We start from the raw sequence: 27,494 nt of genomic DNA, 5'->3' as shown, positions 1-27,494 counted from the left end.
TGCGTTGGAGCCTCCTGATTGGACGGCCGCCTGGACGCTACCACCCCCGCCCGGAACCCCACTAAGGGGTGGGGGCGGGACCTCGTCCTCGAGGGACTCGTGCTCTCCGGACGTGTGCTTATTGGCCTGTCCGGAATAGGCTAGGTTCTCTGCCTCATCTGAGGGAAAAAGACTGCATCTCTTTGATCGGGAGAGTCTCCATTGCTTCTCCTGCATAAGCTTATGCTCAAGTCTCTCTTGGGAGTGTGGGAAAAAAGAGGGGGCGGGAAAGACAGTAACGCCCCCTTCGGAGCCTATTCGGTCGCTAGAACTGGAGCACCGGAAATGCTGGCGACGTGTCCGTGCGCCCTTTCCTAAATCTTCCCCCACGCTTCCTTCCCCCCCCACCTTCCTTTTATCTACCCCCTCCTCTTTGCCAGCTTTCCCATTCAGCTGTGTGATTCCGGGGCCGCCTGGACGCTGCACCCGCCACTTCCGCATCGAACCGCTGCTTCAACCGAACTCCCTCCCTCTGCGCGCGCTCCATTTTGAGCTCGGTGATTGGTCCAGAGCCTGGCAGTGGACACACCCCTTTCGGAGACCTATAGCCAATGAGCGCACAGTTCCCGGCGGGGTGGTGGGTAATTAATGAGGGCTGGGCGCTGGTTGGCTGCAGTGTCCTAGCTGGGGGGCTGGGCGACGGGGTAGGTTGTTCCTGAGGTGGGAGGCGGCACCCGTGGCTGAGGAGGAGGAGAAGGAGGCCCGAGAGCGACATGTCCCCGGCGGCTGAGGCACAGCAGCCAGTGGCGCTGTTTTACTGAGTCCGGGGCGGCCTGGCGGCTGGCCGAGGACGAGGGTCGGCGGGGGGCTGCCCTCGCAGTGGTGGCCGCCATGCTGGGGCCCCGGGCAGTTGAAGGAGCCGCCGTGGCGCTCCTGCGCCTGCTGCTGCCGCTGCTGCTGCTGCCGCCGGTGATCTGGGAGCCGGGGCTCGGCGTGGCGGGCGCCGCCGGGGCAGGGTTGCCCGATAGCGTCATTTGGGCGGTCAACGCGGGCGGCGAGGCGCATGTGGACGTGCACGGGATCCACTTCCGCAAGGACCCCTTGGAAGGCCGGGTGGGCCGAGGTGAGAGCCCCTCGGCCGAGCCGTGGGATCCGGGGCCTGGCCGTGCTGGGTGCAGCAGGCCGCTAGCTGCAGGCCCCGAGCCCCCTTTCTCCACTCCGGGGGCCCATGGGCTCTGCAGCGAAGTTTCCCACTGCATGCAGTTTGCTCGGAGGATCTGGTCACAGCCCGGGGCCTAGCGTTGGTTCGAAGCTACCAAGGGCCGTCGAGGCAGAGAGTTGGCGAGAGGAGTTATATTGGGATCCTTAACCCTGCATGGTCTCACACCCTTCATCCTCCCTGCTCCCCCCTCCCCCCCAGCAGGGAAAGTAATAACGAGGGCGGCCTTTTGCCCCCTCCCCAGCTTTACAACCTTTTCAGGCCCTCTTTTATCGCGACGGTCCCTGATCGATTCATACCCACCCACAAATCGGTTGCTTTCCTTGCTCCTAGTGTAGGAACGGGACTTGATTCTTAGCCAGAATAGCGAGGAATCTTTCGAAGGGGATGGGCCAGGAAAGTTTGGTTGTGGCTGCCTCCCCATCCCACCCCCACCCCGCCCTCGTTTGGAGTGAGGGATCTGTATGCTTATTTTTAAAAAAGTAAAAGTCACCCAGAGGGTGGTTATGTTAAAGCCATCCTGCATAGGTGAGTGGTGGTGGCATTGTGTCAACTGGGTCAACCAGTGTTAGATCTGAACTTCAAAATGCTACTGTCTTCCCCAGGTGGTCGGGCCCAAAAGGTATGATCCACTTGAACAACAAAGTGATTGTGACTTAACTGGTTGGGCAACAGTGCTGTTTACAGAGCTACACAGTTCGGAAAGATGGCATAAGAATTGCTAGAGCAGGTGGTTAAAAAGGCAGATTCCTGGTCCCCAGCCCAACCCTGATCGATAAGGCTTTGGTCTGTTTCCCTTTGCTCCTACCTGGGTTTCTGTAACAGGGGTTCATTAGATGTAGATCACCCCCAGATACCTCTTTGGAGAGATCTACTCTAGATTCTTTGTTTCTTCTATAAGTAGGATTGGAAAACAGGTTTAGAAGGAAGTTCCTTTGCTTCATGTGTTGGAAGGAGATTTATGTTGTATGCTGGGTTTAGAGGCTGCCAAATTGGCAAAGGGCCACTCTCTTTCCACAATGCTTAGATTTTGGCTCTTGACTTTACAAAAAGTTTAACTTAGTGTTATCCAAGTTCTTTGCAGTTGCCTGAAAGTTTTAGGTATCAGGAGTTTATTGCTTTATGCATGTGAAGTCTGCTTTATGCATGTGAAGTCTTGGGACCCAAAGCTGCTTTCTGAAGCTATGTTTGTCTTGGAAGTTGGTTAGCCTTGGCATGTAGGGTTCAGTAGCCAAGGTTCAGTTAAGCCAGGGTTCTAGTTGTGTAGCAGCCAAACCCAAATTTTATAGAGCTGGCATTTCTTTTTTTTTTTTTTTTTTGAGAAGGTGTCTTGCTATGTAGCCCAGAATGGCCTTGAATTTGTAATCCTCCTGTTTCAGCCTGCTGAGATTACAGGCTTGTACCACCATGTTGGGCCCTAACTAGATGTTATAATTGGACATTACTACTATCTATCCTGGATCCTTCCTCCTCCTGGACATGGAGGAAGGAGCCCTTGAAGAAACTAGAGACAGTTTGTGGACTTTGACTCTTGAGATAACTGTGGTTAGGGGCAGATGGCTTGTTTCACTTAAAGCAGATAACTGATTTCCACTGGGTTACATTGTTCTATTAGGTTCCCTTGTGTGGAGGATAAAGCTCACAAAGACCACAAGAGTTTAGTTCCAGGTACTGCCTGTATTCAGAAATTCCAGTTTTAATTTTGCTGGTGCTGGTGATTTTCTTGTTTTGGCCTGGTCAGCAGTCAGCCAGGCTCTCTGTCCTTGGGTTATTGGCTCATAGTTGCTGTTCCTTGGGAGGAGTTTATTGAAGCAGGTAAAATTACATGAGCCCTAGTTAGAGCTCATGTGTATTGGAGACCTGTTTTGGATACTAGCCTTTGGGGCATTGTATAAGTGGAGGGTCCCTGGCTCTACTCTGTGGGAGAAGAGGGGGTGGGTTGTCAGCTGAAGTTTGGACTGGCCTTGTTGCAACGTTGCACTTAGCAGGTTCCTGAGAGTAGCATTTTGCTGGCATTAGGTCTGAGGCTGAAATGTGCTTTAAGTTTCCAGGCAGGAGTCAGCTCTCTGGTGTCTTCTGTGCTTAGGAGTCAGTCGGGTCCAGGAAGTACAGCTGCTCATACCTCCATTCCTTTTTTGGCCCTGTTTGGATAAGGGTGTGCCAGGTATTTGGAGACCCTTTTGCCTTATGCTCCCGCAGCTATTTACACTAATTGCAGGAGGAGCTGTCTGCTACATTTCTTTGCCCGCATGCTTGTGATTCTGTGGAAAGTTCTTCGTATGTTGAATAATTCAGGTATTTGTTGCCAAGTTAGTCCAGATAAGGGTTTGGCCTTTTGATAATCTTTATAGTCTTTTGTAGTGTTGTATTCTTGGAGTTGATAATCTTTATAGTCTTTTGTAGTGTTGTATTCTTGGAGTTGAGCAGCCCAGGCAGGGCACCTGGTAGTTTATTCTTTCACAATATTTATTGCTTATCATCTCTGCCTTGAGAATGGCTAGTGCTTATGGCTTGGAAAAGAAGTTTCTTTTGTTTGTTTTTTTGTCAGGGCTTGAACTCTGGGCCTGGGCGCTGTCCCTGGCACTCTACCACTTGAACTACAGTGCCACTTCTAGTTTTCTGGTGGTTTATTGTAGATAAAAGTCTCAGACTTTCCTGCCTGGGCTGGCTTTGAACTGCGATCCTCAGTTCTCAGCCTCCTTAGTAGCTAGGATTACAGGCATGAGCCATTGGTGCCTGGCTGGAAAAGGAGTTTTTAATCTGCATACCTTGATTCAACAGATGGAAGGATCACTATAGAAAGTGTTTCAGCAGTGCTCACCAGGGTTTTGGCAGACTGTGTGTTACAGATTCTCTGAATGTAGTTATTCTGGCTGGTTCCTTTTGACTCTGACTAGGAAAAGACCTGCTTGCTTTTTGGCTTAAGGGCACAGATCTTGGCTTGAGTTTAGGGAAAGGCTTACTTCCTTTTCTCTGCACGGAAGCATATCTGCTGGAGTTGTATGACCTTAAGGAACTTGCTTTATATTCAGGCAAAGGTAGCTCACACCTGTACTCCCTAGTACTGAGGACGCTGAGTGTGAGGTTCATAGTTTGAAGCCAGCTGAGCAGACAAATCCAATGCTTACCCAATTAATCAGCAAAAGAGCAGAAGCGAAGGTATAGCTCAAAGTGGTAAGGCATTAGCTTTTAGAGAACAAGCTGAGAGACAGCTTTCAGGTCCTGAGTTCAAGCTCCAGCGCGTGCTCACATGCGCACACACACACACACCCCAGCTTTACCAGAGCCTTTCCAATACCATACACACACACACACCCTAGCTTTATCAGAGCCTTTCCAATACTACATATACACACACGTGTGCACGCGCGCGCGCACACACACACACACTAGCTTTACCAGAGCCTTTTCAACCCCCCTCTCTCCCCCCCCCCCCCCTACTACTACTCTGGCTTTAGAAATCTCTGATATGACTCTAAAAAGAACTCCAGCCCGGGTATGGGAAGGAAAGTCTGTAAGACTCTTTTTTTTTTAGGTCAGTCATGGGGCTTGAACTCTGGGCCTGGGCGCTGTCTCTCAGCTCAAGGCCAGTGTTTTACCTTTTGAGCCACAGTTCCACTTCCGGTTTGTTGGAGATAAGAGTCTTACGGATTTTCCTTGCCAGGGCTGGCTTGGAACCATGATCCTCAGAACGAAGCCTCCTGAGTAACTAGGATTACAGGTGTGAGCCACTGTCGCCTGGCTCAGCCTGGCTTGTGAGACTCTTATCTCTAAAAAAACCACTCAGAAAACCAGAAGTGGTGTTGTGTCTCATGTGGTAGAGCGCTCGCCTTGAGCTGAAGAGCTGAGGGATAGCGCCCAGGCCCAGAGTTCAAGCCCCACTGCCACCAAAAAGCAAACAAACAAAAAACCTCAATTCTAATATAGGATAAAGTGTTACTTTTTTTTCTTTCTTTTTCTTTTCTTCTCTTTTTTTTTTTTTGTCTTGATGACCTTTTACATGGAATTAAAAATAGGGCAGAACATGGCTCCAGAGGAGAAAAATGCTGGCTAGTGGCCTGAGCTTCTCAGATAACAAAATCTGTAACACTAAAGAAGACCCTTTCTGGGTGCCAGTGGCTCATGCCTGCAATCCTAACTACTAGGAGGCTGAGATCTGAGGATCATGGTTCAAAGCCAGCCTGGGCAGGAGAGTCTGTGAGACACTTTTTTTTTTTTTTTTGTGGCTCGTAATGGGGCCTGAACTCAGCCTGGGCACTGTCCCTGAGCTCTTTTGCTCAAAGCTAGCTCTCTAACATTTTGAGTCACAGCTCCACTTCCAATTTTCTGATAGTTAAGAGATAAGAATCTTACAGACTGGTGCCTGGGTTGGCTTTGAACCAAGATCCTCAGATCTCAGCCTCCTGAGTAGCTAGGATTATAGGCGTGAGCCACTGGCACCAGCTTGTGAGACTCATCTCCAATTAACCACCAGGAAACTGGAAGTGGTACTGTGGCACTAGACTTGAGGGGAAAAGCTCAATGAATGACAGTACCCAGGCCCTGAATTTAAGCCCTATGCCTGACAAAAAGAAAAAAGATTCTTTTCCTAGGCTTTCTTCCTTTTGACCCTGAGGAGATAAGAGCTTGCACGATAAGATAGAGCAGTCACTGTAGCCTCTGATTTGCCTATTGCCTCATAATTCTCCCCTTATTCTGTCACAGTTCATCTGTGGACCCTCAGCCAAGTACTGGAAGTTCACAAGTAGTCAATTTAGGTCATAGTTCCTGCCCTTTTAGGATAGTTCTTTAGGAACTAGCCTCCCTTGAGAAAAAGTGACTCAAAAGTATGTCGTGAGGAGACCCAATGGTGACCCTTAGCTACGGTGAAGCTTTATGGTGGTGGTTTCATGCTGATAGGTTCCCGCTTATTCTAGCTTTCCTACTCGTGGGCTTCCCAGCTGTAGTTTCCCAATTTATTACTTTATTTATTTATTTATTGTCAGTCATGGGGCTTGAACTCTGGGCCTGGGTGATGTCCCTCAGCTCTTCAGTTGAAGGCCAAAGCTCTACCATTTAAGCCACAGCGCCGCTTCCGGTTTTCTGAATTGTTTATTGGAGATAAGAGTCTCACAGACTTTCCTACCTGGGCTGGCTTTGAACTGTGATTCTCTGATCTCAGCCTCCTATGTGGTTAGGATTACAGGCGTGAGCCACCCTTGACTGGCTCCTTTTATTTCCTTTTTAAGTCCATTTTCTAAGCTCCCCAGAATGAAAGCATTTATTTAGTGTTTGCTGTGTGCATAGTACATAGCCAAGATTCAAATCCAGACCTGTCTTAATCTGAAATTGGGGCTGAATTTTCCAAGGAGCCCAGTCTCTCTATTGTCTACAGCTGAGCAGCAGCAGATGCAATGTAGGGCCTTTGGCCTCCTTTTTTGGTTAACTGTCTGGGCTATATTGTGCCAACTTCAGCAGTATGCTGACTGTACGCTTCATTGTATCTTTGTAGATTCACAGCTGCTGTGAATCCATAAAGGCCAAGGAGGGAAGGAAAAAATTTGCTTTTTTGCTGCAGCATCTCTTGGGATTTGAGATCCTAAATAAAAACACAAATGCAACTTTGCGTGTGGCAGATCTCTTAGGATGGGTTCTTACGCTTTAAAAGGAAGATATTTAAAGCTGAGCCCACAATTATTAAGCAGTTTTTCCCCTTGGTACTGGGGCTTGAACTCTAGGCCTGGGCGCTGTCCCTGAGCTCTTCAGCTCAAGGCTAGTGCTCTACCACTTGAGCCACAGTGCCACTTCTGGCTTTTTCTCTTTATGTGGTGCTAAGAAATTGAACCCCGGGCCTCATGCATGGGAGGCACGCACTCTACCACTGAGCCACCTTCCCAGCCCTTTGGTGAGCAATTTTGGTTCATAGGACTGACTTCTCAGCTGTGGAACCAAGACAGCCACAGATTATATTGCTGTCAGTTTCTTTTTCAGTTTGACAAGGATGGAAGAAAAAAAAAAGATCGGTTCACATGTGTACAAATTTTCTGGGTATCTATAAGTCAAATCTACTTAATGTTCCAAGTTTGTAAAGATTGGAAGAAGGAAACTTTTTTTTTTTTTTTTTTTTTTTGTCGGTCATGAGGCCTGAACTCTGGGCCTGAGCGCTGTCCCTCAGCTCTTCAGCTCAAGGCTAGCGTTCTACCACTTGAGCCACAGTGCCACTTCTGGCTTTTTCTGCTTATGTGGTGCTGAGGAGTTGAGCCCAGGGCCTCATGCATGCAAGGCAAGCACTCTACCATTGAGCCACCCCAGCCTGAAGGAAACTCTTTGAGCCCAGTTGGAAGAGAACTAGCAATCTTTTATGTGTCAGAGGTTTATGTTCCAGAGGTTTTTGAGCCTGGGAAAAAGCTGGGGTGTTAGCCGTACATCCTCTGCAGCATGACCCTTCTTTGATTTCTTGAGGAGATGTCAGAAGAAAACAGTCTGAGGACAACAGTATGATGATAAAAATGCAGTGGGTTTCCTGTCCTATTGTCTCATCAGCCCATCTGATCTCCTGGTGAATGTCACTTACAGGAACTGTTAACAGTCATGTTTATTTTTTTGAGGGCTTGACCTCAACCACTGAGTCTTTCAGTTGATTTGTTATGTCCTCTCCCTTGAAAATTTGGTGATTCAGAGGATATAGCTCTTGCTGTGACTACTCTTAAGCATCTCCTCAAGGATCGAGGTGCCAAATGTCACCAGGGTCACTATGTGAGAGTAGAAGGCCATCTTGAAGTCTCCAGTCCATGCTGGAGGAGAGACTACCCTACAGTTCCCTCGGGAGGTTAGAAGGTAGATGAGTATAACACTGGAAGAGTCAGGCTGTGCTCTGAGAGAGAAAGCAGAAGTATCTTTTGGAGCTAGAAAATGATGTAGTTGTGGAAAGGCCCTACTTTATTATGTGCGAAGAAGAATATGTATATACCCTTCTTTTTTCTTTTTTTTTGGTCATGGGATTTGAACTCAGGACCGGACACTGTCCCTGAGCTTTTTTTGCTCAAGATGAGCACTCTACCACTTTGAACCATAGCTCCATTTCCAATTTTCTAGTGGTTAATTGGAGATAAATGTCTCTCATACTTTCCTGCCTGGACTGGCTTTGAACCGCAATCCTCAGATCTCAGCCTTCTGAGTAGTTAGGATTACAGGCGTGATCCACCAGTGTTCATGTCTATAACCTACTCTTGTTCAGTTTGTGAAATGGAAGGCGGCTCCCTGGGATTTAGCCATCTTTTTTTGTGTATATGTGCTGGTACTAGGGCTTGAACTCAGCCTGGACATTGTCCCTTAGCTTTTTCACTTAAGATTGACACTCTACCACTAAGGCACATCTCATCAAAAAGCTAATTGGAGATGTGTCTCATTGATTTTCCTGCCCAGGCTAGCTTTTCACTGCAGTCCTCAGATCTCAGCCTCCTGAGTAGCTAGGATTACTGGCATGACCCCCCAGGGCCTTGTGGATTTAGGCATCTTTGGTGCCTGGTGTTGAGAACAAGGCTTGGCTTTGTCTCCTATGAAGTTTATTCAGTAGGCTACATCAAATGACTACTATGTCTCAGGCACTGGAGCTACAATAGAACTCTTTTCTTCAGTCTTTTGAACTGAGGAAAAATGTTCAGCAGAGTAGGTGAGGCAGGCAGGAAATTGGAGAGCAGTACCCTTCTTTTTATGAGCTTCTTTGTCAGCCTTGGAACTTATTTGAATGAAAATTTTGAAAAAAAAAAAACAAGTATAGTTGCAATCTTTGTAGTAAAGACAATGAAAAATGACTTTCCTAGTGAGACATCCTTTTTGATTTAGACTCTGAGCTTTCCTGACAAAGAAAAAAACAACACCACCTAAATTAGTGTTCCCAGCTGTCTCCCTTGACTGCAGGAGGCTTCTCCGAAGCGCCCCCTTTCAGGAAACCAAGCATCCACCATATAGATTTGTATTCACATAATGAGTTAAGAGTTTTTCTCTTCCTATCCTCCAGACAGCTGGCAAAGTCATGTGAATGGCCTTCCACAAAGTTCAGTGTATAGGTTATACAAGGCTGTTGGAGTGATTAGTGTTGTAGTTTCTTTCATGTTACTCTTCTCTTTCATGTTACTCTTCCATGGTAATAGCTTTCTGATTCTTGCCTTTGTGTTAGCCTCTTTGGAGCCAGGTGCAGCGGGGGTGGCCCCTTCCACTGGGAGGGTTATTGGTTAGCATTGCCCTGGACTTGCTTCTAGCAGTTCTGGGGTCTCTCTTCTTTCATGTCTTGCCTCTGATGTACTTTCTCTTTTTGTCCCTAGCCTCAGACTATGGCATGAAGCTGCCAATTCTACGTTCCAATCCCGAGGACCAGATCCTGTATCAAACAGAGCGGTACAACGAGGAGACTTTTGGCTATGAAGTGCCCATTAAGGAGGAGGGAGACTATGTGCTGGTGTTGAAATTTGCTGAGGTCTACTTTGCACAGTCCCAGCAGAAGGTAAGGCATGATCAGGCCCCTCCGTAACCAGTTGGCCATTGCTACTCCTGGACAGTCCTCTGCCATGGGGCCAGAGGAAAAGCTGGATGCCTTCTAGCATCCAGAGATGCTGGTGTGACTATACCTGCCCTGGGGTTAGTAACAAACAGCAACCCAGAATCCTAGTTCATGGTGACTAGTTGATCGTGTGAAGGCCCTCCTGCTTTCTTCCCTTCCTTGGGTTTTTAACAGCATCTTTTTTTTTTCTTTTTCCTTTTCCCTTTCTTTCCTTTCCCTCCCTCCTTCCCTCCCTCTCTCCCTCTCCTCCCTCCTTTCCTCCATTCCTTCCCCTTCCTTTCTTCCTTCCTTCCTTCCTTCCTTTCTTTCTTTCTTTCTTTCTTTCTTTCTTTCTTTCTTTCTTTCTTTCTTTCTTTCTCTTTCTTTCTTTCTTTCTTTTTTTTCTTGTCAGTGTGGAGCTTCAACTCTGGGACGGGGCGCTGTCCGTCAGGTCTTCAGCTCAAGGCAGTTGCTCTACCACTTGAGCCACAGTGCCACTTCCAGTTTTCTGGTGGCTAATTGGAGATAAGGGTTTCATGGACTTTTCTGCCTGGGCTGGCTTTGAACTGCAATCCTCAGATCGCAGCCTCCTGAATAGCTAAGATTACAGGTGTAAGCCACCAGTGCCTTGCTTTTTTCTTTTCTTTTCTTTCTTTTGTGCTGGTTCTGGGGCTTGAACTCTTCAATTTAGGGCATGGGCACTGTCCCTGAGCTCTTTTGCTCAAAGCTAGCACTCTACCACTTTAAGCCACAGTACCATTTCCATTCTTGAGCTATTGTGTTCAAGGCTAATGTTGTATCACTTGAGCCACAGGTCCACTTTCAGCTTTTTTGGTGTTTAATTGGCTATGAGATCTCATGGACTTTCCTGCCCAGGTTGGGTTCAAACCTCAATCTTCAGATCTCAGCTTCTTGAGGAGCTGGGATTACAGGCATGAGCCACCAGTGCCCAGCTAGCAGCATCTTCATATAGCCTTACTCTTTTCCCCTAAATTTCTTCCTTTCCATGCTGAGCTTGGCACAGAAGCAACATGGTTTTTATTTGGCAAAGGTAAAGGACTCTAGCCATGCTGGATAATGTCCAGAGCCATCATTTCTTAAAGTATTTTTAAGGGCAGGTACGTGACATCCAATCCTTGAGGGGGTGTGAAGCTGATGTTTTTCTTGACATTGCCTCCTTTTTTAATCCTGGAAGGTGTTTGATGTACGATTAAATGGCCATGTTGTGGTGAAAGACTTGGATATCTTTGATCGAGTGGGGCACAGCACGGCCCATGATGAAATCATCCCTATGAGCATCAAAAAGGGGAAGCTGAGCGTCCAGGGAGAAGTATCCACTTTCACAGGGAAGCTCCACATTGAGTTTGTCAAGGTAACACTGCTATTCTGCCTCATAGCTTAGGGATAGCTCAGAAGAGTGGGTGGGGGAAGATGTTTGCTACCTCATAGGACTGACAAGTTTCCCATTCCTTAGGGATACTATGACAACCCCAAAGTCTGTGCACTCTACATCATGGCTGGGACGGTAGATGGTAAGTTACGCTTTCTACCTGCTGCCTTTTGACTTGGACTGATGGATACGGTGAGGAAGGACTTGGGAGATAACTTTGTTGATCATTATTTTTGCAATACTTAAAGTTAGAGTCAAATAGTGGGGAATTCAGAGTTAGATGGATGAGGATGAAGTATCTGATGGTACTAGCCATAAACTTTGAAGTAATATTTCTATATTTCATACATATGTGTTACATATACAACGTGTTCTACATACTGTATATATTAGTCACTTTATATATCATATATATACACATTGCCTAGGTTTTTTGTTTTTTTTTTTTGGTGGGTTGTGGGACTTGAACTTGGCCTGGGTGCACTCCCTGAGCTCTTTCTCTCAAGGCTAGTACTACCACTTTGAGCCACAGCTCCACTTCCACCAGTTCTTTGGTTAATTGGAGATAAGAGTCTCATGGACTTTCCTGTCCTAGCTGGCTTTGAACTGTGATCCTCAGATCTCAGCCTCCTGAGTAGCTAAGATTAAAGGTTAGAGCCACCAGTGCCTGGCCTTTTTGTTTAAAAAAATTTTTATTATTAAGTAGTTATACAAAGAGGTTACAGTTCCATATGTCATGTTATGCATTTTGATCAATACCAGCCCGTTCATCATTCTCCCTCATTTGGTTGAGATAACAGACATACCATGCCAAGACATGGCATCTTAGAAGCTTTTATGCCCTGGCCAACCTTTAAATGATCCCCTATCTCTGCCTCTCAAGAGGCTAGAATTATAGATTTGAGCCCCTTTGTCCAGCCTGTGTTTGTATCTTGCTAGCAGCATCTAATCAGCTATTTGGTCTTGGATAAATTCCTTTAACTTCCCTGTGGGGAATTTTTTTTTTTTTTTTTTTTTTTTTTGTCGGTCGAAGGGCTTGAACTCTGGGCCTGGGCACTGTCCCTCAGCTCTTCAGCTCGAGGTTAGCGCTCTACCACTCGAGCCACAGCTCCACTTCCGGTTTTCTGGTTGTTTATTTGATATAAGAGTCTCATAGACTTTCCTGCCGGGGCTGGCTTTGAACTACGATCCTCAGATACCAGCCTCCTGAGTAGCTAGGATTACAGGCGTGAGCCACCGGCACCCGGCTGTGAGGAATTTTATTTCAATAAAATTACATTATCCAGGCTGGGAAGGTGGCTCAGTGGTAAAGTGCTTGCCTTGCATGCATGAGGCCCTGAGTTCAATTCCTCAGCACCACATAAGCAGAAAAAGCCGGAAGTGGTGCTGTAGCTCAAATGGTAGAGCCCTAGCCTTGAGTTGAAGAGCTGAGGGACAACGCCCAGGCCCAGAGTTCAAGCCCCATGACCGGCCAAAAAAAAAAAACCAAAACAAAAATTACATTGTCCTTGGGCAATGGCGGCTCAAGCCTGTAATCCTAGCTATTCAAGAGGCTGAGATCTGAACATGGCAGTTTGAAGCCAGCAAGGACAGGAATGTCTATGAGATTCACTCAGTAAACTATTCAAAGCCATGGTAGAGTACTAGCCTTGAGCATAAAGAGGTTCAGGGACAGTGCCCAGGCCCTGAGTTCAAGTCAGTGGACCAGAAAGAAAAAATTACATTATCAATTGATAATAGTTCCTATTGGAGTGTCTGACCTTTTTAGTTATTTAGAATTGCTTGAAATTTTGCATCTATTTCTTAGGAGGAAAAGGGGGAACCTGGGAGAATCCTTCAAGTTTTGGTAGTCTGAAAGATTCCAGTATTGCTGAAGGACACTGGGACAGTTCATTTATTTATCTCTTTGAGCTTGAACCTTAGGATGTATCTCTTGCCCAGGGTTTAGATCTTCCTGGCTGCCAGTTTCCTAGGCTGATTTTTGCCAGGAAAGTTTGTGTCTTAGTGACTTCTCCCCAACCCTATCTTTTCTCACCTTGTCTGGCATACATAGATTATCAGCCTTTTATATTGATGACCCCAAATACTGTTATCACCCTAGGAAGATGATACCTTTCACCAACACAGCTCAAGTCCCTGATGAAGAAGAGAGGGACAGAGGGTTAGTGTGGGCTGAGAGCCCAGAACTCTGTAGATCAGTTCTTCAGTCTCTGAATCAAAAGGGAATGTGGGATTGTGGTAGGGAAAAGGAGGGATTTGAAAAGTTAAGTTGTGGGTGTCAGGTCATTATTCCTGTCCAGATCTGGACTTCTTAGGACTCTGAAGAATTGGGACAGGGAAGAGAGGGCTTTCTCTCTGTTGCTTTAGTTAAATCTGAAGAAGACTAGTGTTCCCAGTGCTCTACTGTTGCTCCTTTCTGTAGAGTCTGATTGGGTCACTGGATTCTGTTGTGGATCTTGATTGGGTCTCTGGATTCTGTTGTGGATTGTTGGGTCACTGGATTTTGGTGTGAGTTGTTGGTTGCTCTTAATGGTCTCACTTAAATGTTGTAGGCCTTGTTTAATAAGCTTTCTTTTTTGTGTTAGATGTACCAAAGCTACAGCCCCATCCAGGATTGGAGAAGAAAGAAGAGGAGGAGGAAGAAGAAGAATATGATGAAGGGTCTAATCTTAAAAGACAGACCAATAAGAACCGGGTGCAGTCAGGCCCCCGCACACCCAACCCCTATGCCTCGGACAACAGCAGCCTCATGTTTCCCATCCTGGTGGCCTTTGGAGTCTTCATTCCAACCCTCTTCTGCCTCTGCCGGTTGTGAGAACAAATGACCATCCTGACAGGGTGGAGGGGAGTGGGAAAGAGACCAAACATGTTCGTTTGGGTTTCTGTATTTTTCATAGTGATAACAACATAATAAGGAAACTCCCCGAGAAGCAAACAAAACCCAGACCTCTCCACACGGTAATTAAAGGAGACAAAAAAGAGGCAGAGTGAGTGGAGGGCAGCTCCCACCTACCACCTAGTTCCAGACCCGCTTCAGTCTTAGTCCTCTCTTCGTAGCTGGCACCTGGCTGTCATTTTCCTTTCTGGGGTACTTAGGGAAAATGGATCCTTCCTCTTCCAGGATCCTCTTTGTATACCTAGCAGAAAGGACTCTGAACTCTGAGCAGTCATGGTTCCCTTTTTTAGGTTAGAAATTAACACAGGGACATGTTGTCTTATTTCCTGAGAAGACCAGCACTGAGAGTTGGGTATGTTCTGAAGTTATGCCCAGATAAGTATTGAGGTGTCCTAGGATTGAAAGAAAGAAAGATGTAAAGCCAAAAAAAAAAAAAAAAAAAAAAAAAAGGAGGAGATCCAAAAAAGGAAGAAGAAAAAAAAAGTAAATGTTTCCTTACTGGAAAGCTGATCTGGATTAATCCAGTGATTAATCCAGCATCTGAGCTTTGTTATGGCTTATTTCCCTGATGTGCCAGTTAGAGGATTGTCTGGTATCCAAGACAATTAGTTTACATCGGGTCCTCAAATTGCCTCTGACTTGTCACTACAACAAATCATTTTATTTTCAGTGCCTATTGGGGGCTTGATTTCTTTTCAGTTTTTTTTTTTTTTTCCCGTCTTAATCTGGCTCATTTGGAATGTCTTCTCCCTCTGAATCATCCCACTAAGTTATTGCCAAGAAGGAAAGGAGATGGGATTGGGGCTCTCTTCTGCTTGAATGTCTTCTCCTCTATTCCCTTACCTTGTTGGTACCTCCCTCCCTGGATCTCTGAGCCAACAGCCAAGAGAACCTGACCCAGCAGGTCTTTACTGGCCCCTTTGTAGGGTCTTGCTGCCAGGGACAGGAATGCTTTCCAGCCGGCAGCAACAGAACACTTGACCTTAAAAAAGTCTCTTCTGGTCTTTGGATTAGAAAAGGCTTATGTTAGCATAACTTAAGAGCAACCTCAGAGACTTGAGCCCTATTCAGTGACAGACCATAGTTCAGAATGTGTAGTGTCTGATGTTCATTTGTCCCCAGATCTTCTGTGTCACACTTTAACCAGTTTTACTATATGCTTAGAGTTTGCTCCCAAGGAACTAGACTGGCTACACCAGCCCCGTGAGGTTTCTCATTGGTCTCACTAGTAAGTATCCCCTTCTCTCATTTCATCTCCTTATCCAAGCAGCAGTCAGCGATCCTGGTGTGATGGGCTGAAAGATTCCCAGTCAGCCACCGTCCTGACAGCTCTGAAGCTCACCTTAGCATCTAAGTGTGTTTCTTGAAACATTTCAGTTGGAAATGAAATTTCCCTGTCTCCTTTCTTTCTGGTCACCTTTATCTGTTTCCCAGTTAGGGCAACAGTAAGGAAGAACCCAGTCAAGCTAGTAAGAATTTGGGGCCAGTGGGGAATGAGAGGTCGCAGGATTAGTTTCAGGGTGGCTGGAGCTGTATACAGTCTCAGGCCAAGCCCATTTTTTTTTTTCCAGAATGTGTTACTTTGAGTTTGTCTTACTGTATCCTTTTTTTTTGAGAGCTCTCTATATTCATATTGTTCCTTGTGTGACAAAGCAGGTAGCTTTTTGTCCTCCTGACTCTGGCTCTTAATGATTACTCCAGGCCAGCATTATTTCATTGTTTGAGAATTGTAGCCCTTTATTTTCTTGGGACTTGGACCTCAATCCTAGGGTACTGACTGGGCAGCTGGCTGACTATGGCCTGAGGTCGCCACCAGAAGAGCACTCTTAAGCCCCCCACCCCCTTTTTGCTTCTAATGATGAGGTACTATATATATAGCCTTGGTCTTGGGGACCCCTTGCCTGGGGCAAGGGGGAATGTCCTGACTCATTGGGATTCTGATTGTGGTTTGGTTCCAATTCTATCACAACTCCCAAAGCTGTGGGCCACTGTCAGCAGATTAGACAAGATGAAGGAGGACTAGCCACCTCCATTTGCCTTGTTTGTTAGTTTGCTTGGGTCTCTGAGGAACCGAGGGGTCTTGCCTCCTCACCCCAACCCATCCCTTCGGTGACTCAGAGTCTCAGAAGGAAACCCAGACTCCTGGGGCCATTTCCTAATGGTACTGTAAGGCAGGCAGCTTTTTCTGCCTCTGTTTCCAAGCCCACCCCTTTCCCCTGGGGTAGGGATGAGTGTGTTCCTCTCTGGTTGTGTCAGAAAGGACGGAACATCTGTCTATGGCTAACAAACACTTAAAGGGAAAGTGAGGAAACCGGAAGAAGTGTGTCGGGGCTGGCGTAGACTCTCCTGGAGTGGAGGCCACACCCACCCAGTCAACATGGCTGCCTAGAGCTGAACTTGAAAGCTCCCGCCCCCCTTCAAGATGACTATAGGTACATGAAGTTATGACTATAGGTACGTGAAGTTCCGGTTAAAAGGGTGGGACAGGGCACGCTTTATTTTTATTTTTGTATTATGTGTCTTAAATTACGCTGTTCATCTTTTGCTTTTTGCACTGTTCATTGCCCTCCCTGTATTTTGAGCTAGTGCAAGGGTTGAGAGGCTTTGGGGTGGGGTCTGCCTGAGCCTGGAGGTGTGACTGGTGCCAGTCAGGTTGTTGAGTGAGGTCCAGGCTCTCTTCTACAGGATCTATATTCTGTCCTAGGTTTTGTTTTGTGTGTGTGTCCCCTCTCCTTTTTTGGGGGCTTAACTCCGGGCCTGGACTCTAGGCTGGCTAATAATGCTCTACCACTTGAGCCACAGCTCCACTCCCACCTTTTTGGTGGTTAATTGGAGATGAGTCTCATGGACTTTCCTGCCCAGACTGGCTTTGAACCCCAGTCTGCAGATCTCAGTAGGTAGGATTACAGGTGTGAGGTACTAGTGCTCGCCCATCCCAGGTTTGTTAGGGCCTCCAGAGACAAGCGCAGGCAGACAGGTGAAACTTTTCGCCAGTTGTGTAGCATTGATGAAATTTCTGGGATGACCAAGGAAAAACATCTTCTTGAAATGGGCTGAGAATCGGTAATCTGGTCTGGTTTGGGCTAGGAATCAATGGTCTCTATTTGGACTCCTAGGTCTTACTCATGCTAACTGAAAAATTGTGCCAAGAAACGATTTGTGGGATCCGTGTTCTCTAAACCACCATTTGCCTGGAGAGCCTCAACTCCTGCTGCTCAGTTAAGGCCCTGAGTTCTGGTGACTTGATAAAAGATAACCCTCAAGTTCCAGTGGTGGCAGACTCCCAGGAGGACTGGCTCCCACCTGTAGTGTTGTTTGGGGCTGTGATCTTGTTTTCTTGTTCCCTCTGACCAGGAGATCTGAGGGTTAGATTAGAAGTCACACAAGCTTCAAAGCAATGGGGTAAAGTTTGAGTTAAGCTTAGCCCCCTCTTTCTGTGCCTGTTTGTCCCAGTTTTAGAAGTGTGGTTTGACTTCTTTATCTTTCTGGAGAAGCTTCTGTTTTAAGGAATTTCTCTTTTTTTGTCTTATCTGGGCAGGCTTCCCCCCTGGCTTCTAGCATCTCAGCCAAGAACTTAAGCTAGCAGCAGCAGTGTTGTCCTTTTCCTAGCACTTAGATCCCTTTTCCCTAGAAATTGTCTCACCTTGAAAAGCCCAAGAGAGAATCAGGTTCTCTACCCTCCCTAAGGATTGGGGAAGGACCTACCCCGGTCAGCACAGTGCCTTTTCCTCTCCTGCCTGAGCCAGGGTAGGCATTCCCTGTAGATTCAGGTCTGGGCAGGGGTCTATAGTCCCTGCCGTGGGACCGCTTCCCTATCCCTCCTCCTTTCTTTGCTGGCCTACCTTGACATAACTCAAGTGTCTTCTTGCCTTGAGGAGCCTAAATGGCATCAAGTGGCAACATACATCACTGACACACACACCCCACCCCCACGTAGGAGATCAGTAGATAGATGCTCCTGTTTTTTAAAAAGACAGAGCTGGGGGAGGTGTGCCTTGCCTCCTGCCATGGCCCCCCCAAGGAGGAAGACTGGGTTTGTAAGGCTAAATGAGAGTGAGCACACCAAACCAGAACCACCCAGGATCTGCTTAGCGATCTCAGAAGAAATAGGTCTCTCTTCTAGTGAAAGATATAATCGGGGATTGAAGAGCTCCAAGAAAATTGCAAAGAAGCCTTAACTGTTCAAGCTGCTTCAGAAGAATCAGAGCAATTCTCCCTTTGTGTTTGAACTAGGACTCTTTCTGTATTTGGACATCTGCTGGGGCAAGAGGGCTAGTTTTCCTCATGGTGTTAAACCAGCCTGTCTCTGAACAGGTCAGCTGCCCAGGGAGAGACGGTTTCTTTGCACATGTGTATGGCTTGCTGCTGATCTGGTTTGTCCTCCAGCTGCCTTTTCTTGGTTGCTTTGGATGGCCACATCATTTCGGGAAGGGCAGATGATTGGGAGAGTGGCTGGGTTGGCAGGAAAAGAGCAGGATGAATCTCTTGGGACGGGTTCCTCTCAGGAGGATAAAAACAAGAAGCCAGGATTGTGCTGGCAGCCAGGAAAACAGTAGTGCCTGTTGGAGTTGGCAGAGGGGGCCTTGGCACCACGCGCATCCAGGCAGTCTCGTGCGATAGGAGCACATCGCACCGGGAAAAAGCAGAACTCCATCCTCACCTCTATTTTGAGCTTCAGTGCTTTATTTCAGTACAAGGAAAAACAACAACAAACTGAAGTGTGCTTTCCGTCCTTTCAAGGGACAACTGTCGGGAAAGGAGAGCTGAGGTGCCAGGTGGGAGGGGAGAATTGGCAGGGAGAGAGACTCTCATGGCAAAACCAGGAAAGAGACATTCTGAACTCCTCTCTTCCCTGCTGTGTCATGATCCAGGGAATGAAAAGAAATTTGACCCTGGATTAATTAGTTCCTTCTTGGAATTAATGAACGCCACCTTCCCTTTCCAAGGAGTTCCCCCAGGCTCGGGCCTGCTGCCTGTGTTGAGCCCAGGGCAGCCTCTCCAACCATGTTTGCCCCCCACCTGGCTGGTCAGGAAAGTGAACCCCATTCTCACAAATTGGGCCTATCCTGCTCTGTGTGGTACCAAGTATTGGAGAAAAAGTGTCAAGTTCTTAGTAGCCCTTGTAGCTCCTGCTCTCGTTTCCCATCATCTCCCTGCAGAGGCCAAACCGAGCCTGTCTGCAGCCACAGCCTGCACTTACAGCAGCACAGCGAGATGTACTTGAGGGGCTTTGAACCTGGCTGGCCAGGGAAGCAGTAGGGGTGGAATGGGCTGTCTCCATCTATCCTGACCCCTTCCACGCCCAACCCCACTCCCACCAAAAAAGTAAAAAAAAAAAAAAAAATCAGGATGTTTTTCACTGTCCATTGCTTTGTGTTTTAATAAACAATTTGCAGTGACACTCTGCGTTGGGATTGAATTTGCACTCTTGAGATAATGTGATGATGGGAAGTGGGGGGTAGTGGGGGTGTTGATTGATTATTTGAGTTCTCTGGGAGCTGTTATCCATTTGGTTTGTTGCATGCTCTTGCTCTAGGGTGTTTGGCTAAGGGAATTTTGTTGTTGTGGTTGTTGTTGTTTTGTGGGTTGTGGGACTTCAACTCTGGGCCTGGGCGCTGTTCCTTGGCTCTTCAGCTCAAGGCTAGCACTCTACCATTTGAGCCACAGCTCTACTTCCAGTTTTCTGGTGGTAGTTAATTGGAGATGAGTCTCGAGGCCTTTCCTGCCTGGGCTGGCCTTGAACTGCGATCCTCAGATCTCAGCCTTCCTGAGTAGCTAGGATTACAGGCGTGAGCTACCAGTGCCTGGCTTTGTTTCTACTTTTCAGTGGAGTACCAAAGTGCTTACTGTCTTCCTCCCCAGGCCCAGCAGCCCCAGCCTCCCTTTACTGTCCACATACCCTCCACAATAGACTTGGAGATTTTTCCCTTTTCAGATGTATTGTCAGTGTTGAGTTTGCAGTGTGAAGGGCAGAATGCAGAAAGGATCTTTGTCCTGAAATTTTATCAGCTGTGTTTTACTGCTGGGGAACAGGAAGCTCAAAAACAGTTCAGGAATTTTCCCTAGGCCTGTCAATAAGTGGTCAAGCCAAGGTTTTAACCCTGGTCTATTTGCCATTAAAGATCATGCTCTTTCTAAGGCTGTAAAAAGAATTCTAGGTATCCTCAGTGAACCTTTGAAATGGGCTGGGCACAAAGCCAAGTGCTTTATTTATTTATTTATTTTTGCTGGTCATGGGGCCTGAACTCTGGGCCTGGGTGCCGTCACTCAGCTCTTCAGCTCAAGGCTAGCGCTCTACCACTTGAGCCATAGCACCACTTCTGGCTTTTTCTGCTTATGTGGTGCTGAGGAATGGAACCCAGGGCCTCATGCATACAAGGCAAGCACTCTACCACTGAGCCACCTTCCCAGCCCCAACCAAGTGCTTTATAGATGCTGTTCCTAATCTACACCCGGTTAGTGTTATTACCTTAAGAGATGGTGACTTGCCTAAGTAAGGCCTTACAGAGCTTGGATTTTAAACCAGGACTTTTTTTTTTTTTTTTGGTCAGTGGTGGGGCTTGAACTCCGGGGCCTGGGTACTGTTCCTGAGCTCTTTTGCTCAAGGCTAGTGTTCTAACACTTTGAGCCACAGCTCCACTTCTGGTTTTCTAGTGGTTAATTGGAGATGCGAGTCTCACAGACTTTCCTGCCTGGGCTGGCTTTGAACCATGATTTTCAGCTCTCAGCATCCTGAGTAGCTGGAATTACAGGTGTGAGCCACCAGCGCCCAGCTAAACCAGGACTCTTGTTCTTGGTTATTATCCATTGCCTTCTGTTTCCTCAGGTTGCTATGAGACATGGCTCTAGGACCTGCCTGCCATATCTCTGCAAGTAAGAATGGAGCTGTTAGCCGGGTGCTGGAGGCTCATGCCTATAACCTAGCTATTCAGGAGGCTGAGATCTGAGGATCATGGTTCAAAGCCAGCCCTGGCAGAAAAGTTATCTCCAATGAACCACCAGAAAACCAGAAGTAGAGCTGTGGCTCAAGTGGTAGCCTGCTAGCTTGAGCTGAAAGGCTCAGGGACAGCGCCCAGGCCCAGAGTTAAAGCCCCACAACCAAAAAAAAAAAAGAATGGAGCTGCTGGTATTGGAGGAGGAGGCTGTAAGCTGGGGGGGAGGGAGGGCGGGGAAGGGAGGGCTAGCCTGCCTTTCTGAGACCTTGAAGGGCAGAATTCAAGTGCTTAGCTCCAAGAATGAGACCAGTGTTGATGGTGTCTGTCTGCAGGGTCCCAGAACGCCACCAGGCCCACAAAACCTCTTTTTTAGGTTGAGCCCACCCTTAGCTACAGTACTTCACTAATTCAGACTTAGCTGTTACTATTTCAAGTATCATTGCACGAGCTGCCAAATGGGGAAGAGACCTAAAGAAGGTCTGCTCTAGGGAGTTTCAGGGAGGGAAATTGTCTGACAGAAGGTTCTGGGCCAAGTGCCGGGGTTGGGTTGGACCACTCTGTGGGTCCAGATCTTAATCTTACTAAGGAAATCAGGCTCCCGGTTGGCTGGAGCCAGTGTGTCAGACCTTTCTCCATACTTAACACCATCCCCCATCCCCCATAGAGGAAGAGAGATGTATTTTCCAACACTTACTGGAAAGCTTCTAGTTGGAGCAGTGGTGAGGGGTCAGGCAGGAGGGTGTGGAGCATGGAGGTCCTGGAACTGGCGAGCCCAAGACTCTTAGTTTTGTTTGTTCCTTAGCATTAGTAAAAGGTTGCTTTTTTGGCTCAGAGTTGCCATCCTGGACCTCCTCATTGCCTACCCTTGAGTCTGTATGCTGCCTTCTCCAGGCCTGGGCTCTCAACTCCTTTCCTCTCAGCTCTGATTTGAGTGTTCTTTTTCAGCCCTAGCCTCTTCCCCCAGCTCCATGGCTTCTCTTGCCTAGACTTGTTTGCAGAGAGGTCCTTGAGAAAGACCTGCCATGGTGGCCATGCACTGGATGTTTACCATGCGCATAGTGTTCTTGTTTTGCATCTCTTTCCAACAACCTACTCAAAGTTACATAGCTGGTAAGTAGCAGAGCAAGAACTGGAACCCATCCCTGACCCTGTATTGTTCATACCATGACATTTTTTATTTTTTGTCAGTTGTGCGGCTTGAACTCGGGGCCTGGGTGCTTTCCCTGAGCCTCTTTGTGCTTAAGGCTAGTGCTCTATCAATTGAGCCACAGCTCCACCTCTGGTTTTTTCAGTGGTTAATTGGAGATAAGGTCTCATGGGGACTTTTATGTCCAGGCCAGCTTCGAACCTCCATCCTCAGAGCTCAGCCTCCTGAGTAGCTAGGATAAGCTACCAGTACCCAGGGAGACTTTTTTTGGGGGGGAGGGTAGGGGTGATAAGACTGGAACTCGGGGTCTGGGCACTGTCCCTGAGCTCTTCTGCTCAAGGCTAGTGATCTACCACTTTGAGCTGTAGTGCCACTTCACGTTTTCTGGTGGTTCATTGGAGTTAGAAGCTCATGGCCTTTCTTGCCAGAGCTGGCTTTGTTTGTTTTTGTCAGTTGTGGGGCTTAAACTCTGGGCCTGAGCGCTTTCCCTCAGCTTTTCAGCTCAAGACTAATGCTCTACCACTTGAGCTACAGCGCCACTTCCCAGAGCTGACTTTGAACTGTGATCCTCAGATCTCAGCTTCCTGAGTAGCTAGGATTATAGGCCTGAGCCACCAGCTCCTGGCAAGACTTTCTTTAATTTGAAGGGTTGCACAGTATTTTATAGTTAGATTGTAGTTTATTTTACTAATCAATCCTCTGGTAATTAAGAGAGTACTCTTTGCTTGCCTTGCATGTATGAGGCCCTGGGTTTGATTCCTCAGCATCACATAAGCAGAAATAGCTGGAAGTGGTGCTGTGGCTCAAGTGGTAGAGCGCTAGCCTTGAGCTAAAGAGCTGAGGGACAGCACCCAGGTCCAGAGTTCAGGCCTCACGACCAGCAAAAAAAAAAAAAAAGTACTCATTTGGTAGTGTTGGGATTGAATTCAACTAAACATTTGCTAGACACTGCTTTACCACTTGAGCCATACCCCCAGTCCTTTCGCTTTTAATTTGTTTTTCAGAAAGGGTCTCATGATTTTACCTGGTCTTGCATCCTACCTCCTGACACTAGCCCAGCTTGTACTGGGGGACAGGGTCTCATTAATTTATGCCCAGGCTAGTTGGGCCTTAAACTTTGATCATCCTATCTCTTCCCCCTGAGTAGTTGGGATTACAGGTCTATTACAGGTCTATACCACACCTAGCCAAGAGTACTCATTTTTTTTTGCCACTACTAACTACTGCAGAGAACATGTTCATACCTGTCTCTTTGTGTGTTAAGAAATTACAGGCTCAAAACCTCATGCATTTAAAAATTTGAAAACACTGTCTTCTGTAAGGCTATATGAATTTTTACTTACTATACTGTATGAGCTTGGAATATGCTAAAAAACCTTTTTTTTTTTTTTTTTTGGAAACAGGTTGGATATAAATAATACATTAGTGCTTTTTAAAAATAGCCCTCAGCCAAGGAGTGAAGTGACTTGGTACTAGTGAAATTACTAGCTCTCAGTCTCAGACCACAAGGTGTGCCTGCTGTCCAGCCATGACTTGCTGATTTGATATATGCCGTCTTTGGGGAGGCGGCAGAAGGGAAAACTGCCCTGCCCTTTCTCAGCCAAGAAAAGCCCTCTGATGTCTTGCTTATCTTGGCTGCATCAGCCTGGGTCCCCACCTGCCTGGCCTGATTTGAGGCAGACCGCCTGGGTACTCTGGGACTAAGCTGGAAAATAGCCACTGCCACACCTCTAGCAGTGGCTCGCAGGCCCAGAGCATGGAGCTGGGTGAAAGGGAGGCCAGCTCTTCTGCTCTTAGCTTTCAGTGTCTAGCTCAGATAAACTTTGCTGGTACTATTTAATCTAGTAATTCTCTGTTTTCCTTCTTCCCCTGAATGAGGCGTTAGTATGTATAAGTTTCAAAAAAAGATGTCAGGGCTGGGAAGATGGCTCAGTTTTAGAGTGCTTGCCTTGCATGCACAAGGCCCTGGGTTTGATTCCTCAGCACCACATAAGCAGAAAAAGTCAAAAGTGGTGCTGTGGCTCATGTGGTAGAGCGCTAGCTGAAGAGCTGAGGGACAGCGCCCAGGCCCAGAGTTTAGGCCCCACAACTGAAAAAGACAAAAAAAATGAGTGAAGATGTCTAAGGAGGACTTTTTTTTTTTTGGTTGTTCTGGGGCTTGATCTTGAGGCATGGGTACTGTCCCTGACATTTTTTTTGCTCAAGGCTAGCACTCTATCAATATGACACACAGCTATACTTCCTGTTTTCTAGTGGTTAATTAGAGGTAAGTATCTCATGGCCTTTCCTGTCTGGGCTAGCTTTGAACTGAGATCCTAGGAGCTCAGCCTCCTGAGTAAGATTATATTTGTGAGCCAATAGTGCCTGGCTATTTTATTTTTATTTTTTATTTATGTTTTGGTTGGTCGTGGGGCCTGAACTCTGGGCCTGGGCGCTGTCCCTCAGCTCTTCAGCTCAAGGCTAGCGCTCTACCACTTGAGCCAGAGTGTCACTTCTGGCATTTTCTGCTTACGTGGTGCTGAGGAATCGAACTCAGGTCCTAATGCAAGCAAGGCAAGCACTCTACCACTGAGCCACCTTCCCAGCCCATTTTATTATTTTTAAGTAGTTGTACAAGGAGATTTCTTAAGTCAGGTTATGAATACAGTGCATCTTGATCAATGTCGCCCCATTGTTCTCCCCCATCTCATCCCTACCCTCACAGTTAGGTAGCTCAAGTTGTACGTAATACACATTGAATATAATGACTGTGTTTGCTCATCCTTCTTCCCTCCCACTTCAAAAACATGTTTCAGCTTTCTGTTATTTTATTAAATGATAACCTATTTTAACTACAGTTCATAGGAAATACGGTCAGAGTACAGGCTTTGACTCCTTCATAGGAACATATGAATGTGTTTACTTAACAAAATGTGTTTCTTTCTTGCAGAAAAAAAGGTGGTCAAGTATCAGTTGGCAGTATTTTCCCCAGTGCTGATGATCAAACCCAGGGGCATTTTGGTTCATGCTAGGCACCGCTGACAACACCTCCAGCACTAGTTGCTTATTTAGAGAAAATGTTAGCCTACTTGGCATAGATTCTACCCCTCTAGGCAGATGTGTGTGTGTGTGTGTGTGTGTGTGCACATGCATGTGTGTGTGCACATGCATGTGTGTGTGCACATGCATGTACACATGCACTCACATGTGTGCTGGTTATAGGGATCAAACTCAGGGCCTGGGTATTTGGTGTGTGTGTGTGTGTGTGTGTGTGTGTGTGTGTGTACACATGCATGTGCACATGCACTCACATGTGTGCTGGTTATAGGGATCAAACTCAGGGCCTGGGCTGCCCCTCAGCTTTTTTGCTCAAGACTATCACCGTACCACTTGAGCCACAATTCTACTTTTGACTTTTTGGGGGCAGTTAACTGGAGATAAGAATTCCACAGAAGGGCTGGGAAGGTGGCTCAGTGGTAGAGCGCTTGCCTTGCATGCATGAGGCCCTGGGTTGGATTCCTCAGCACCACATAAGCAAAAAAGAAAAAAGCCGGAAGTGGCACTGTGGCTCAAGTGGTAGAGCGCTAGCCTTGAGCTGAAGAGCTGAGGGACAGCGCCCAGGCCCAGAGTTCAGGCCCCACGACCGGACCAAAAAAAAAAAAAAGAATTCCACAGAATTTTCCTGTCCAGGCTGGCTTCAAACTGTGATCCTCAGATCTCAGGCTCCTGAGTAGCTAGGATTACAGGCATGAGCTACTGACTCCTGGCTCTAAGACATTTTATTTTTAAAAAGATATATGGGGGGGGGTGTAAGAAATGAGGGAGGGGTAACAATGAAAAGAAAAAGGTTCTCATCAGCTTACTTATGTAACTGCAACCCCTCTGCACATCACCTTTACAATAAATTAAAAAATAAAACCTCTATTGCATAAAAAAGTTATATAAGAAGCCCATGATAATATGTTTATGTCAAGGTAATGTCATCTGCTTGTGAAATAATGTTAAATATAATGTCAAAAGTGAATAGTTCCCCTTTAGCGCCTTCTAATACTTTTCTCTCCACAGGTAATAAAGATTAACATTTTATTTTATTTATTTATTTATTTATTTTGGGTCCGGTGTGGGGCCTGAACTCAGCCTGGGCGCTGGCTAGTGGCCTGAGCTTCTCAGATGACAAAATCTGTAACACTAAAGAAGACCCTTTCTGGGTGCCAGTGGCTCACACCTGCAATCCTAACAACTGGGAGGCTGAGATCTGAGGATCATGGTTCAAAGCCAGCCTGGGCAGGAGAGTCTGTGAGACACTTTTTTTGGGGGGGGGTTAGTTTTGTTTTTTGGGTCCAGTTGTGGGGCCTGAACTCTGGGCCTGGGCACTGTCCCTCAGCTCTTCAGCTCGAGGCTAGCGCTCTACCATTTGAGCCACAGCGTCACTTCCGGCTTTTTTCTTTTTGCTTATGTGGTGCTTAGGAGTCGAACCCAGGGCCTTATGCATGCAAGGCAAGCTCTACCACTGAGCCACCTTCCCAGCCCTAAAGATTAACATTTTAATGCGTACATCTTTCTTTACAGTCACAAATAACACATCTCAACTGGACACTAGTGGCTTATACCTATAATTCTAGCTATTTAGGAGGCTGAGATCTGAGGATCATGGTTCAAAGCCAGCCAGGGCAGGAAAGTCTGAGAGACTCTTAGAAAAATCCAGAATTGGTGCTGTGGCTCAATTGGTACAGCTCTGGCCATGCTGTGGCTCATGTGATTAAGCTCTAGCCTTGAGGACAAAGAGGCTCAGGGACAGTGCACAGGCTCTTGAGTTCAAGCCACAGGACCGGCAGAAACAAACAACACATTTCTATATATGTTCATATACTTTTAACAGCTAGGATTCTGTGCCTTCCTTTTCCTTCCACTTAATGTATCTTTGAAACCAGGTGCCTGTAGCTCACACCTGTAATCCTAAACTACTCAGGAGGCTGAGGATGATGGTTCAAAGCCAGCCCAGGTAGGAAAATCTGAGACTCTTCTTTAGTTAATCACAAAACAAAAAAACCCACCAGAAGTGGATCTATGGCTCAAGAGGTAGAGCACCATTTTTTTTTTTTTGTCGGTCATGGGGCCTGAACTGCGGACCTGGGCGCTGTCCCTCAGCTCCTCAGCTCAAGGCTAGCGCTCTACCACTTGAGCCACAGTGCCACTTCCAGCATTTTCTGCTTATGTGGTGCCGAGGAATCAAATCCAGGGCCTCATGCCTGCAAAGCAAGCAGTCTACCACTGAGCCAACTTCCCAGCCCCTAGAGAATCAGCTAACGATAAATACCTAGATCTGTGTTTAAACCCAGTACAGGCATTTAAAAAAAGGTATATACACACATGCTTTGAGATCTTTCCATACTGTTATGCATAGACCACTCTCATCCTTTAAAAGTGCTGT

The 27,494-nt window shown here is 46.9% G+C and overlaps 1 protein-coding gene across 2 annotated transcripts; it reads left to right on the top strand.

The window, feature by feature from the left end:
* The first annotated feature begins 693 nt into the window (after nucleotides 1-693).
* On the top strand, nucleotides 694-19,403 carry LOC138829846 (malectin). 2 transcript variants are annotated; one of them, XM_070026396.1, is made up of 5 exons: nucleotides 700-1,102; nucleotides 9,502-9,680; nucleotides 10,912-11,088; nucleotides 11,191-11,248; nucleotides 13,692-19,403. In XM_070026396.1, exons 1-5 carry the CDS (start codon nucleotides 871-873, stop codon nucleotides 13,919-13,921), a joined length of 876 nt encoding a protein of 291 aa, XP_069882497.1. In that variant the 5' UTR covers nucleotides 700-870; the 3' UTR covers nucleotides 13,922-19,403. The 2 variants fall into 2 exon arrangements, with proteins under 2 accessions (XP_069882498.1, XP_069882497.1); XM_070026397.1 differs by lacking the exons at nucleotides 10,912-11,088; nucleotides 11,191-11,248 and having other exon boundaries at nucleotides 694-1,102.
* The last annotated feature ends 8,091 nt before the right edge of the window (nucleotides 19,404-27,494 follow it).

The sequence above is a fragment of the Dipodomys merriami genome, unplaced genomic scaffold, assembly GCF_024711535.1.
Source record: "Dipodomys merriami isolate MVZ:Mamm:240054 unplaced genomic scaffold, mDipMer1.0.p SCAF_177, whole genome shotgun sequence".
NCBI classification, from domain to species: Eukaryota; Metazoa; Chordata; class Mammalia; order Rodentia; family Heteromyidae; genus Dipodomys; species Dipodomys merriami.
This window is presented reverse-complemented; position numbering and strand designations above follow the sequence as displayed.

What these genes read in the sequence shown, in the direction of transcription:
- LOC138829846 (XM_070026396.1), top strand. Translation starts at nt 871, where the DNA reads ATGCTGGGGCCCCGGGCAGTTGAAGGAGCCGCCGTGGCGCTCCTGCGC. An exon ending in TTGCACAGTCCCAGCAGAAG is followed by an intron (nt 9,681 to 10,911) that starts GTAAGGCATGAT and finishes TAATCCTGGAAG; the next exon opens with GTGTTTGATGTACGATTAAA. An exon ending in TCCACATTGAGTTTGTCAAG is followed by an intron (nt 11,089 to 11,190) that starts GTAACACTGCTA and finishes CCCATTCCTTAG; the next exon opens with GGATACTATGACAACCCCAA.